At 34.8% G+C, this 14,307-nt stretch overlaps 1 protein-coding gene across 8 annotated transcripts in view; it reads right to left on the reverse strand.

The window, feature by feature from the left end:
- SSBP2 (single stranded DNA binding protein 2) overlaps window positions 1-14,307 on the reverse strand; it is a 311,687-nt gene that overhangs the window by 65,511 nt on the left and 231,869 nt on the right. For all 8 annotated transcript variants that reach the window (XM_061424314.1, XM_061424315.1, XM_061424313.1 and 5 more), the window contains one exon: window positions 1,832-1,891. In XM_061424314.1, coding sequence (XP_061280298.1) covers window positions 1,832-1,891 — 60 coding nt within the window. The remainder of the gene's footprint in view (window positions 1-1,831; window positions 1,892-14,307) is intronic.

Consider the following 14,307-nt stretch of genomic DNA (forward strand, 5'->3'; position numbering starts at 1 on the left):
TCTTTATTACCTTTTTTAATTGCCTCTTTTAAAAATCCAAAAGCATTATATATTAGATCTTCAAAAATATTTCAAACAAACAGCCTAGATTTAGAATTCCACATTTCTACCGCCAAAACACTCCTCCTTCCAAAAGTCTTTCATTTTGTCAGTTTCTTTGGATGTGGAACTTAGCCTAGTATCTCCTATGTAGCAGGCATTTCAACAGTGTCAAATGGATGCAATTACAGTAATTCCAAGGTATTTTCATAATTCATATGGAATAATGGAGTCAGAAAATTCTCACATACATAGGGAAATTCACAGTTCCCTAATGTAGATTCTTGCTATTTAGTGGTTAAGCCATGTCTGACTTTGTGACCCCATGAACTACACAGCACGCCAGGCTTACACACTTCATATATCTATGGATTTATCTATGGGTGGTATGTCTGAATCATCATGAAAACTGCAGTGAAAGATACATACTTTTTGTCCTTAAAAAGGAAATTTAAAAGGCTCAGGCACCTATAAGCAGATCTGACTGTCAATATACACAGGTTCACCCACAGAGAAAATAAACCTCCCCATATGCTGAAACGCTTGGCATCTGTGTACTTTTTTCCTATTTCCTGCCATGTTCCCCTGGTCCTATGTACTGACTGCAGATTCGGCCTGAAGGAGAAAACTCCTCCAGCTGCTAATGTGAGGACTTCAGCTCTGTAGCAGTGGGATGATGCAGCATTGCTGCCTGCTTAAAGGCCTCCCCTGGGGATGACTGTGGGTGCTGGCACGCCCTGTTGTATGTTAGGACACTTCAAGGACACTAATTTCAGTAAGAGGAGAGGGAAAGCAAAGCTCCGTTTTATCAAATGTCCTATCAAAGAAAACACAATTTTCTTGTTTCATTTTTTGGTCAGGAAGCAAGCAGAAATTTTTTAAAAAAGAAAAAATTTATTGTGATAACAGGCTTTACTTCAGATCTGGGTAAATGATAAAAACAATTGAAAGTGACAAAACAATTATCTTAACATAAATATTCCAAACAGTTAAGCATTTAATTTACTCTTGTTTTACACACACACACACACACACACACACACAGTCTCTAGTCTAAACTTAAAACTATAACATACCTGCAAGTAAAAACTGTGCTTTATTCTCTTTAGCAAATAAATATTTATGCTATTGATAAACTATTTGAGGACAAAAATTTATGAAATCTCAGAACTCTTATAGGTAAAAATAGTTGGATAATCTACTGTTAACTACTGACCTAAGCCTCCTAGAAGCTAGTTATATGCCAGATACGTGACTATAATTGGGCTAAATTGATATGTTACAGCCATGTTATTGTAACTGTATAATATAAAAATAAACTTAAGTATGTTCATAGAAAATTTCACTGCCATCCTTTACAGTGTAATCTGCATTTACCAAAATCATACATATTTTGAAGGTTTGGATCAAAGTATATGGTAGACTCCAAGGGTCAGCAAACTTTTTCCTGTAAATATCTAGATAATAAATATTTTAGGGTTGCAGGCCACCTACCATCTCCATGGTGACTCAAATCTCCTATTGCAGTGTCAAAGAAGCCACAGACAATGCATGAAGGAATGAATGTGGCAGCATTCCAGTACAATTTTATTCACAAAAAGTCAACCAAACTATGGGCCAACCGCTGATGTAGATTATACATCATTTTGAAGTACCATAAAATGAAATGAAGGATAATTTAGCATTTTTATAAGAAAGAAATATATGTGACATTGTCAAGATCTTTATTGACTCTTTAGAAAAAACAAAAACACCAAAACATCAAACTTCAGTAGCACACACAAAATCTTACCTGGTTAGGTATCCTCAACGGGGGCCTTGGACCTCCAGGGTATCGAGGTGACATAAAAGGCTATTGAAGTAAAACAAATAAACAAACAAAACAACAAAATGTAAAATACAGATCTGAAAATAAACTGCTTTGAAGAATTTTAGAATTATACAAAACATAAATTTACTTCTGTGGCTAATTTCAGTAGAATAAATGCTTTTGAGAAAAATTACCGTCCTATTTTTTTTAGTTTGTAAAATATCTGGAAAAACTGCCAAATTTTTTAAAAATGTGAATTATTATTAAGATAATGCTATATAATTGGCAAAAGGTAAGATTAAGAAATTTAGGCAACTGAATTTTAGTAACGACTTCAGGAAGAGGATTACTGGCTACATCATTATACAAGTTGGATTCTGAGTATATTCTTTGGACCAAATTACCCAATTTGGTTTTTGTTTTCCTCTAATAATTTTAAAGTTGCCAAATTTCTTCATCTTTTCTTTTGTTGTTCTGTTTAAAATGGTAAAGGCATTTCTTTCCCAAGGGACATTTGTAGTTAGAAAACCTCCAGCTTTCTTTCATTAAGAGTTTGTTGTAATTCTAAATTGATTATAAATTTTAAAGTTGAAATTTCTTTGCATATTTTGAGCCTAGCAGACTATGAGGTGTGTACATTTTTAATAGACAGTTTTTATCAAAGTATAGTTAATTTATAATGTGTTAGTTTCAGATGTAAAGTGATTCACTGATACACATACACATATATGCAAACATATATATATACTTATTTAGATTATTTTTCCTTATAGGCTATTATAAGATATTGAATATAGTCCCTGTGCTATACAGCAAGTCCTTGTTGTTTATTTTATGAATAGTAGTGTGTATATGTTATGAGGTGTGTACTTTTATTAACAGAAAAATGTTAAAATACAAGTTGATTAGTTAGATGACTCAGAGGCTGCTAAGATGTGCTGACTCTGACAGACTCAAAACTATCTGAAAAATATGCTAAAAGTATCATTTTGATGATTGTTCAATGTTGAGTGGAAGAATATTTTTGACACTTAGATTTGAGCACAAATTTAAAAAATTATTCAAAATTCCATTTTTATAAATATAATTGTTTGATTATATATATTTTTATATATATAATTGATTACATTAATGTAAGCAAATTATCAACTCTGAGGGGCTGAATATTAATTAAAATATTAAGAATGAATTCACTGAAGACTTGTACAACCCAATTCTATAGTAATTCACATAATTCTAAATTCCATTTTAATAATACTTTCTACAAATATTTTTAGAAATTAGACCTGCAGTTCATGGCTACACATATTTTCTAGGGTTATTTTACAAGCAGCATCTGAAAAATAAAATTATAACAAATTTATGTGGTATAGACTTTCTCTTTTGGAGACTCGGACACATCAATGAGAACTTTAGAATTCAGGAATTTGGCTTTTTGCTCACTGTGTTCTCATGTTAACGTAGTCTTAGGAGATCATTTTAAATAGACAGAAACAGTGGGTTATTCAGGTAATAGTGTCAACTTCAGCTGGCAAAACTTAAATGGATTTTCCAGTTTAAACATTTAAAAAACGTTTAGTTTTTACACATTTGATCAAAGTTGACTACCAATTCTGAAGTGCTGCTCTAAATTGGATTAATTAGTTAACTATACTGTCAACTAGAAACTCATCTCAATAGTCACACTTTCTCTGCTACTTTCCTGATCACCTAATTTCATTTATGAAACTGTCCTGGATTCATTTAAACAATTTAATAAGTGTGGTGTCACTGATTTTGGAATGGCTGGCTTTCTTTTACAAAATGTTTTATGACATAGTCACTAAGCCAAAATACAATACCAATTTAGTGTTTGAGACATGGAGAAATAAAAATAGGTTACTAATAATTCCTGTCTATAATAAAATCACTTCCAAGTGGAATACAAGGTAGAAATTGTTAATGCTACTAAATCCTGGTAGACATTGAAATGCACCTTGTTTGGGGCAGAGAATTTGAGATTGTATGTTCCTCTGAATGTAAAATAATGTTACAGTATTAATATAAATGGACTATTTAAAAAGAGAAATTTTTCTCTAATCAGTGGCATTGTGAATAAGTGTGTTTTAACAGGACCGTTGTACTCTTCTGTCTGAACATGAGGCCCCATCGAGACACTACTGAGACAGAGGGGCTGTGCATGCGGTTGTGGACCTGAAGGCCCCTCTGGAATAAGATTGGGAGAGAGAGTCTCTTTTAAATTTACTTCCCCTTGAATGCCCTCCTCCAAGAAGTTCACTTTTTTCTTTGGCGGGGGGCGGGGGAGGGGGTAAAAAACAAAATTGAAACCCACTTATAATTTTCAATCTATTGCTATACAGTTAAAGCAGAAAATAACAAAAAGCTAGTTAATTTAGATAACAATCTACTACTTTTCCTTAAAATATAAATGTAAAAAATGGGTAAAGGATTTTTCTTTGGGTAAAGCATTTTAATACTAAATTAGCACTGTAGTCCTTAATATTCAGATTGAGTCTTAAGTTATTCAGTTAAGCACTGAGAACCAATAGTTTAGTATTAGAAACAGAACATTCTACTACATTTGTATTTCACTATTCAGAAGTCAATTTGTTTTCAAATATAATTGAAGGTATTAAAACGTTTAAATTAATTTATGGTAAAATGCTAATATAAGAGATTACCTACCGATAGTATGTGCGTGTGTGCTAAGTTGCTTCAGTCATGTTTGACTCTTTGCAACCCTATGGACTGTAGCCCGCCAGGCTCCATGGGATTCTCCAGGCAAGAATACTGGAGCAGGTAGCCATGCCCTCTACCAAGGGATCTTCCTGACCCAGGGACTGAACTCGCATCTCTTACATCTCCTGCGTTGGCAGGCAGGTTCTTTAACACTAGCACCACCTGGGAAGCTCTACATCTGTTGACAGACCTGTCAGTACTCTCTCTGTTGATAACCTGGAAAGAACAGACTCCTCAAAGGAGCCCTTAGCTATGAGAGTGTGCTTACTTTTTATATTCGGGGAATTCTTTTTCATAGTTGGGACATCAAAACATTTGCCTGAAGATGTCAGGAGGATGAATCAATATTTTAAATGGAAAAAGCCTTCCCCTGAAAAAACGGGCTAAACAGTTATAATGCGTGCAGAAAAAACATCTGACTGGGAGTCCAACGGGGCCTGGATTCTAGTTTTTGTATGTCCACTAATTAGCAGAGGGACCCTAAATTAAAAACCTTTCAGGGCTTCAGCCTTCTCAATCTAAAATGAGAGTTAGACTAGATGATCTCAAAAGTCTCTTGGGAAATAATAATTTAAAAAGTCCCATGATTCTGTGTTAATTATTTCCAACATTACCCCTAAGTGTAAAGATTAGTGTACTACAGCTATAAATATTTGAAGCGTGTGGATGGGACTAGGGTGGGATATCAGTGTATGTTCCTAAGGCACAAACTATCTTTCTCAAGGAGCTAGAGAAGTTTATTCCCATGCTTTCCAGAGGAAAAGAAAAACCTAGTTGAAGAAAAAAATATACTTCAACAATGATGCTCTTTGTTCAGATCAAAGGTCAATAGAATAAAAAAGCTATGCTTATTAATTAAAAGGTATGCTAGAGATTTGTTCATTCACCAAATGTTTACTTAACACCCACAAAGCCACTGTTGTCAGTGGCTGGACATATCAGTGAACAAACCAGATAAAGATCATTGCCTTTTGCTTAGGATTTTTCAAAGTTCACAGTCCTAAAATTAACAGGAGAAACAATTTTCTGGAAAAATTATTTTCTACAGTCCAGTAATCTGGAAGAAATAGAAGGTTCTCTTCACCAAATGGCAAATATCAATGAAAACCAAAAAAAAACCCATTATTTCAATCTGGTGCCTTCCCTCAGAAGTCATATTACATCATCCCTACTTGATAGAACATGTAGTGCTATGAATGACTGAAACTCAAGGCTATGCTTTTAAAAAAGCTTTCCATATTAGGGTTTCCTAAGGTTCTTTATAAGATAAACTGAGTAGCACAGTTAGTACCCTGACATATGGAAAACATTTACAGGCATAAATTCTCATTTCTACATGTTTCAGCGATTTACTTAGAATGAATGGGATAAGCCAAAGTGGAAGCAATAAAAATATATACAAAGCCAGAAAAATCAATAAATCATTTGATGACTAAATGAAAGGAGAAAAAACTAATAGAAATATAAACCAAGTGTCCAGCTCATTTCCTCCAAGTAGTCTTTTAGAGAAAAGATCACACCATTAGAATCATAGTTTATTTCAGAATGAATGTCATCCCATCTTAAAGAATTATTATTTTCCATTATATCAAGAATTATTCATGAAATATTAAACTTCTGCTTTCCTAAAAGAGATTTTCCTTTATGCTTTTCCATTTCTGCTAGTAGAAAGTCGTAGTCTCCCTCTTATTTGATCTTCATAAGCCATTAGTGCTTTATCTCAATTCTCTAAGATTTAGAAGGAACTGGCTCTTTCTCATCTTTCCTTCTCTGAAAATCCTGGAACCCACCGCACCCTTATGGAATTATTTTACAAATAATTTACCCACCTGAAATTATAGGTGGTTAGAACCATTTTCAGCCCTAACTTCTTTCCATATATATATATATATATATATATATGATCAAACTGTACCTTTTAAATGACACACTGCTCAAATGTTAACCTTACTAATATCTTCTAACATTTTAATAGTTTCTAGAAAGCATAAATATGGTTAATAATCAACAGCAGAATATTTCTTGAGATAACTCTGTTCTCTCCTTTCTCTGCCAAGTAAATTTCTACTAACCCTCCAGAGGCTGGTTTAAGTTTCACCCCCTCATTAAGGAGGGTCCATAGGCTCCTTTCCCTCCGTTTTCTGAGCACGCTGTTCACACCGTTCTCATAGAGGACTGAGCACACTGCAGGGGAATATGTGCCTTGATATGAAGGGAACCCACTTCAGAAAAAGAGCACAAAACCACATCAGAGCAAGTACCTTAATGTCAAGGTAATCCATGAAATAAAACCAGTATTTCTAAGAATCCTTAAAATTGATGTAGCAGTGTACAAATCACCTAATTTTAAATATTTCAACATGGCTTTTGAAACTCTTGATCTTTAACAAATTGATAATAAAGAAAATTTAAAAATCACTGAAAAAACCAAAAGCTTCTTTAAAATACCATCTTAAGCATTTTCTATATACTACATTTTATTTTAGGACAATTTAGAACAAATCAATGATGAAGAGAATACTACCAAGTTCTTTAGTAAAAACAAATCTAACCTTTAGGACACTTCACAACTCTGAAAATTTGTAAGTGAGAGGTATGTTATACAATTTAAAATACTGAACTTTTTTGAGGATAAAACTGCGAAATTTGCTTCTATTTTTGAAAATATAGTATTTTTAAATGACAAAGAAATACACAACTACAAAGTTTAAGAAAATATGAACTTAGGAAATCTAAAAAATACATACACACTTAAAAAATGACTTCACAAAACTAAAGTGAAGTTTTATAAGTTCTGTAATTGTATGATTATAATAACATTCAATTTAAAGAATTTTATTTCAATACACCTTTTTGACACATTTTATAGCAAAAAGTTTTTAGACTTAACTAGGTCAACCTCCTCATTTTATGTAAAAGCAAACCAAAGGTCAAATTTCTTAACTGCCACTTTAGCTTTCTTAGAGCTATATAACATCCCACTACAGTAATACCTTTGTATTGCAGAATAAAGGCAGGTATACATACTGCATTCTCATGACCAACTGACCATAAATAAACTGCCTGACAAGGCACTTCCTCCTAGGCCCTCAGCAACCTTGCAACCATTCATTTAATGTGGAATTCTTTATCTTTGCTCCCATTCAACTTTGAAAAGCTGAAAGGACAATGGCATTTCAAGTAATCAAGTTAATTTGCACATAAAGTAGTAATTAGCATGTGTTCTTGATTCACAGATGAAATTCAACAACAGAAATATAAAATAAATCTGGTAAGCTCTATCTCTCCTTGAACATTTTTGGTAGAGTTTTGATAATATAGGGCTTCCCTGATAGCTCAGTTGGTAAAGAATTTGCCTGCAAATCAGGAGACCTCGGTTCGATTCCTGGGTCAGGAAGATCCCCTGGAGAAGGGATACGTTACCCACTCCAGTGTTCTGCCCTGGAGAATTCCACTGGTCACAGAGAGTTCGACAGGACTGAGTGACTTGCACTTTCTTTGATAATATATGCTGTCTTCAGTTCATTTATTTATTTTTAAGTCAAATACAGGAAAAGAAGAGAAGACGGGTTAGGAATGGTGGTACGTGGATATGGTATTAGTAGAAGAGTACTATCATTATCATGAAACTGTTCATTATAATGTGATAACTCATAATGAAGTTTAGGAAGAAGGGAAGGAAGCAGCACATTATAAGAGAGAATTTGCAGACTCACATTCAATAAATACTTGGTTGTTTCCATAGCTGGCTCACTGACTGAGTGAACAACATTGATGAGAGACTGTAAAAACCAGCGAAGGTGCAATAAAGTTTGGTTCTCTTGTATAAAATCTCATCTGGCCAATTTATGTGTCTTGTTAAAAATAAGTAGCATCAATTGATATTGCAAAGGAACAGTATTGGCACAGTATATTTGGTTGTCTAGTGAGAAAATGCTTATATGTATAGAGGGGAAAATTCAGCTTGTTTATGTAGGATAAATCATATCTTTTAGAGGACCTAATAAAAGGTAAGGAACAAAGTGTTGGAGACCTCAAGACCATATCTACAATGACAATATCCACATTAACAACATATAAGATAATTTCTGATTAAGATGACTTCCCTGGTGGCTCAGACAGTAAAAGAGTCTGCCTACAATGCAGGAGACTTGGGTTCAATCCCTGGTTGGGGAGATCCTCTGGAGAAGGAAATGGCAAACCACTCCAGTACTCTTGGCTAGAAAATCCCATGGACAGAGGAGGCTGGCAGGCTACAGTCCATGGGGTCGCAAGGAGTCAGACACGACTGAGCGACTTCATTTTCTAAGATGACTAAGAAGGTCTTATTCTCTCTCCTACTGCTTTCAGGCTTCTGTTTCCGGGGTTTCAGGGTTGAAAATAGTGATTCTTAAGCAGTTTTACAGAGTGCCAGTATTTAGTAACCACTTTTTGGTATAGAAGGATGTCAGGCTAATCTATGATTTAGAGGAAAAAAAGGTATGATAACTTACCAATTTTTTTCTCTGAAGCAGAGGCCAGCTATGAGAAATGCCACCAATTTCATATAGTGGGGCATTTCAGTGGGGGTGTTTTGTCTATTAGAGTGCTGCATGTACACATGAGACTCTATTCTTTTTATACTTAAATATATTCAAAGAGCTATAAGCCTCAGGTCTTAGAAACAATGTTTTAGCTTACATATTTTCTTTGCATTAAGAAGAGGCTGGGCACTGTGTAAAAGTATTAAACATTCTCCTTTCTTAACATCATATTTTCTTTAGCACATAACCATTTTTAGTGCAAAAATGTGTAAGAAGAATGGCTATTTGCTAAAAAGTAATTTGCTTTCAGCAATATTTAGGCAAAAACACAAGGTACAAAGTGATAAATAGGAAAATATGGGTTATCTTCAGTAACTATATTAATTACATAAAGATCAAATATCTACCTTACTTGGTCCTGTGCAGATATGACTTGAAACAGATTAATCTTCTGATATTTTTTATGTACTGTTTTAGGCAGACACACAGAAATAATATAAAAGTCTGTGACATAAAAATTATTCTAGAATCTTTCAACAGAAAAACTTTTCTTGAAAACAATTTTTTTAAATTGATAAATATGGAAGGTTATAATTATAGTCCTGTAAAGGTAATAAAAATATGTTCACTATGAGATTTTTATCCCAAGCATAAACATTGTCTTAAAAATTAAACATTGCCTTTTTTATTCATTTTGTGTCCATTTTTTAAGTTTAGTTCAATTCTCTTTATATGATTCTCCTATATAGATTTCTATTCTCTATTTTGCTATTTGAAATTTCACTGAGAAGTAAATCTTTTTCCTTAATTGTGATGGGTTGAAAGCCTATGCTATCAATAATAAACAATATTCAGAATATTATTTTGAAAAAAAGCATCAGTGTTGTGACTTGTACATTTGTTTCTGCCATCGCACGTATAGTAAAACTGTTCACATTTTTATTTTTATAATTCCATGAGATGCTTCATGAGTTTTCTGTGGAGAAGTAATGAAGCATAAATTATACATCAACTGAATTTCTTCAAAGTTACTTTACAATTCATATATCTTAATTTGTTCAGTTCCTTTTCTGTTTTTCATGAAAATCTCCATCAGACATTACTGACACCCCAGTGGATAAGACACTCTTGATAACACATCTTAATTCCAACTAGTATTAAACTAATTTAGCTCACAAAATGACATGCTTGTGCTGGCATATTCTGCTAATAAGCATAAATATGTAGTTTATTTTCCATACATCTTAGATATTCTATCATCAACAACACAACGCACATAAAATAACTGTAAAGTAAGATGTTTTTTGGGCAAGGCTAATCCAGTTCAGCACAGAGTTATGAGCAGGTTGATTCTTTGGCTATAGATTTAGTCTAAGCATCCAAATTGCTCACTTCTATTATGGGCCTTTTCAAAAAGATGAGACAATTTCTCAAGCTTTTATTACCATATATTAGATACTGGTTTTTGGCAATGGACTTGTCGATTGTGAATGACCAAGCTTCCTCCAAGCTGCCTTCTATTCTAATCAACTAACAGAAGTTTGAATACAATCTATAAAAATGTTAATAAACTGTTTTACATCAATTTATATTCATAAATACACAAAGACACTTTTTTTTGGTGTCTGTGGGACAAGTAGCTGGAGTCCTATGTAAGCTGAATTTGGCTCTGTGCTGCCTACTATCACTGACTCAAGTCACAAGGACAGATTAACCCGGATTATATAGTTTTAAAAAATCACCATGGGTATGAAAATAAATATGTAAGATTTATAATTCAGGGTAAAGTATTAGGCTGACTCAAAAAAGAAGCCAAAACAATAAGTTTTTAAAATTACTCTTAATTTTTCATTGAAGGATGCAAAAGTATTTCCCTCTTCCCCAGCATTTTCCCTATTTTATATTCATGCTTCCATCTAAACTTGTTCCAGATGACAGTGTTGGAGATAGACACTTTAATTTACCTAAACATACCATTAGGTTAAAAAAAGAAAAAGTTACATTGTTCTTATCCTTCTGATGCCTTGATATGCTAGGGAAGTTTCTACTGATTAAGCAGCAGTCTTTTCAAATTCACAAGCAGTGATAACATTTGTTATAGAAACCTGCCTATGGGCTTGGTCTCTGATACAAGTGGCAGATTATTACATATATATATATATTTACTTTCTTTAGAAATGAAATGTCATGCTTCATATTTGCTTGGTTACTTACCTGCAAACATGAAGTCTATTTAAAATTACTTATGTCCAAACTATATAGAATACTCTTTTCTACTGAACAGATTTTTACAGAAATTATTAATGCTCAAAAATGTCTGTTTTGAAACTAGAGCTTATTAATTTGACTAATGCCAAACAGTATGAAAATAAGCAAGATGGGAGAATTCAAATTGAACCAACGGAAGTGACATCTTCATCTTCAATTTAACAGATGCATTTTGAACCATGTGTCTTAAACAAATACAGAATAAATGTACAGAATAAAACAGAAGACAAATTTGAGCAGAGAAAATATTACTGATGTCAAAGTTATTTGTACTGTCAAATTATTTATAGAATATTAGAAATGACAGAGAACCGGCAGTAGTCACAGTTGAAGGTATCTTTAGTAAGTAATTCTGTTTTACTTTTTTGATAAGCATCCTACTGTGTACAAAGAATATCCGATTACTCTATTCCCTAGCACTGTGTCTTTAAACTCAAGATTATACCTGATAGTTGGGTATGATAGATAGTACCTGGCAACAGCCAATACTCTCTGCTCACAGGTGCCAGCAGAGTTGTTTTCTTTGTCCCTCGGCAGGGATGGACAGTTCATCATAGCCAACACTCATTTGCAGCAGCATTTCTTTGACCTCCCCCTATTCCCCATCCAGTTACCACTTCATCTCTTACTTTCCCTTTAGAGCAGAACTCTTTGAAAGAGTTTGACACCCTCGTTGCCTCCAATTTCTCTCTTCCTGCTACATACTGAATCCACTTTTATGCGACTGTCACCCCCATCACTACATTGAAACTGGCCTTATCATGGTCTCCAGTGACCACCTCATTAGGTCCAACCGTCAGGTGTGAGCCCTCAACTAATTTGAACCATCGGAAGCATTTGACACAGCTGATCATTCCTTATTTCCCTGAAACATTTTTCTTCTTGGCTTCCAGGCTCCTACAGTGCCTGATTTTCTTCCTAACTCATGTGCGCCTCCTTCCCATTTTTCTTCCTGGTTACTCCTCATCTTCTTGCCTTCTTCATATCAGAGCCTTGGGATGCTGCTTGTCTCTCTCTACTCGTTACCCTGGTGATGTCATCCAGGCTCACAGCTTTCAATATTATCCATATGCTAATAACTCCCAAATGTCTCAAGCCCAAGCCTCAGGCATAAAACTCCAGATCTGATACCTTTTGCTCTCTACTTGACATCTCTTGAATATCTAATAGTCACCTTAATCTTAACAAGTTCAAACTTAAGCTTCTGATATTCCTTTCATACCTCCTCTTGCAGTTTTACTTACATGAATAAATAAATGTCAGCTCTGTTCTTCCGGCTGAACAGGTCAAGAACCTTGCAGTCACCCTTCATTTGTCTTTTCCTCTCACAACACATATCTAGACCGTCACCAAGATCTGTTGGCTCTAACTCCAAAATATATCTAACTTCTCACCATGGTTACCACCTTTGAGCCACAATAACCTCTTGTTAAAATTTTGTAGTGATATTCAAACTGGCCTCTCTGCTTCCACCATTCCTTACAATAGACAAATCTCAGCATAGCAGCCAAGAAGACCCTGCTAAAACCCTCCACTCAGCCAAACCCCAAATGACCTACAAAGTTCTACTTGATGTGGCTTTCTACTGCCTACAATTTTGTGTATCTGTCTTCCCCACTGACAGTCCACTATAGTTACTCAGGCATTTTAGTTGTCCCTGGATAAGGCCAGTCATATGCTGAACTCAGAGACTTTACACTGGCTGCTCCCTCAGTCTACAACACTTCCTTCAGACACCAGCTTCTTGTTCCCTGACTTCCTTCAGGTCTTCACTCAAATAGCATCTTCTTGTTGAGACCTTCTGTGGCCAATCCATCCAGAACTTCCTCTACATTGTCAGTTCTTTTCTGATTCATTTTTCTCTCTAGTCTTTATCACAATCTAACATGTCTTATATTTTTAAACATTTATCTTGTTTGCTGACTGCCTCCCATAGTGGACTCTAAGTTGAGTGTGAGCAAGGGCTTCTATTTAGCTTATTACTGCAGTAACTCTAGCATGGGTAAGTGGGGTGGGGCAGTCAGTATTTGATGCTGAATGTCATCAGCTATCTTAGCCACTTGTTCTCAAATCTTAGCTTGTAAGACTCACTCGTTTAAAAAAGAAAAAACAACAACAACAAAAACCAAAGGATTTCCAGCACCATGGCCCCACCACCAAGAATTCTGATATACTAGGAGGCAGGTGACCCCCAGGACTCTTTGCCAATGTTACACAGAACATGCTTAGAGAAACACTGTTCTTAGTCCTAACCCTTTAGATTTCTTACAGGCTGTCATGATGATCATATTCATAACCACTACTTGTTTTTGTAAGTAAGGTTTGATTGCAACGGTTGTTGTTCAGTCACTAAGTCACGGACGACTCTTTGCTACCCATGGACGGCAGCACACCAGGCTTCCTGTCCTTCACTATAGCCACACTCTTCAGTCTACACAGTGTCTATGACTGCCTTTACACTACAACAGAGTTGAGTAGTGTCACTTGAGAGCCTTCAAATCCTTAAATATTTACTATTTGGCATTTTATAGAAAATGTTTGTTGACTTCTGATATAGACAGAAGACAAATTATTTCAGAACAATATCACCTAGTGATAAGTTGTTTTAGCTTTTTTAGGGTGATTTTTTTTTTTTTTTTTTGGCCACACAGTGCAGCATGTTAGTTCCCTATCTGGAATGGAATCCGTGCCCCCTACAGTGGAAGCATGGAGTCTTAACCACTGGACTGCCAGGGAAGTCCGATATGCTATTTTTTCAAAAAGCTGAAGGTATTCTAATGTATACTTAGGCCAAATCTATCCCACCTATATAGGGAACTTGCAATATATTTAATATTTGGTTTATATTTGATGGGCTTCCCTTGTGGCTCAGCTGGTAAAGACCCACCTGCAATGTGGGAGACCTAGGTTCAATCCCTGGGTTGGGAT

Source organism: Bos javanicus, chromosome 7 (assembly GCF_032452875.1).
Source record: "Bos javanicus breed banteng chromosome 7, ARS-OSU_banteng_1.0, whole genome shotgun sequence".
In the NCBI taxonomy this organism is placed as follows: Eukaryota; Metazoa; Chordata; class Mammalia; order Artiodactyla; family Bovidae; genus Bos; species Bos javanicus.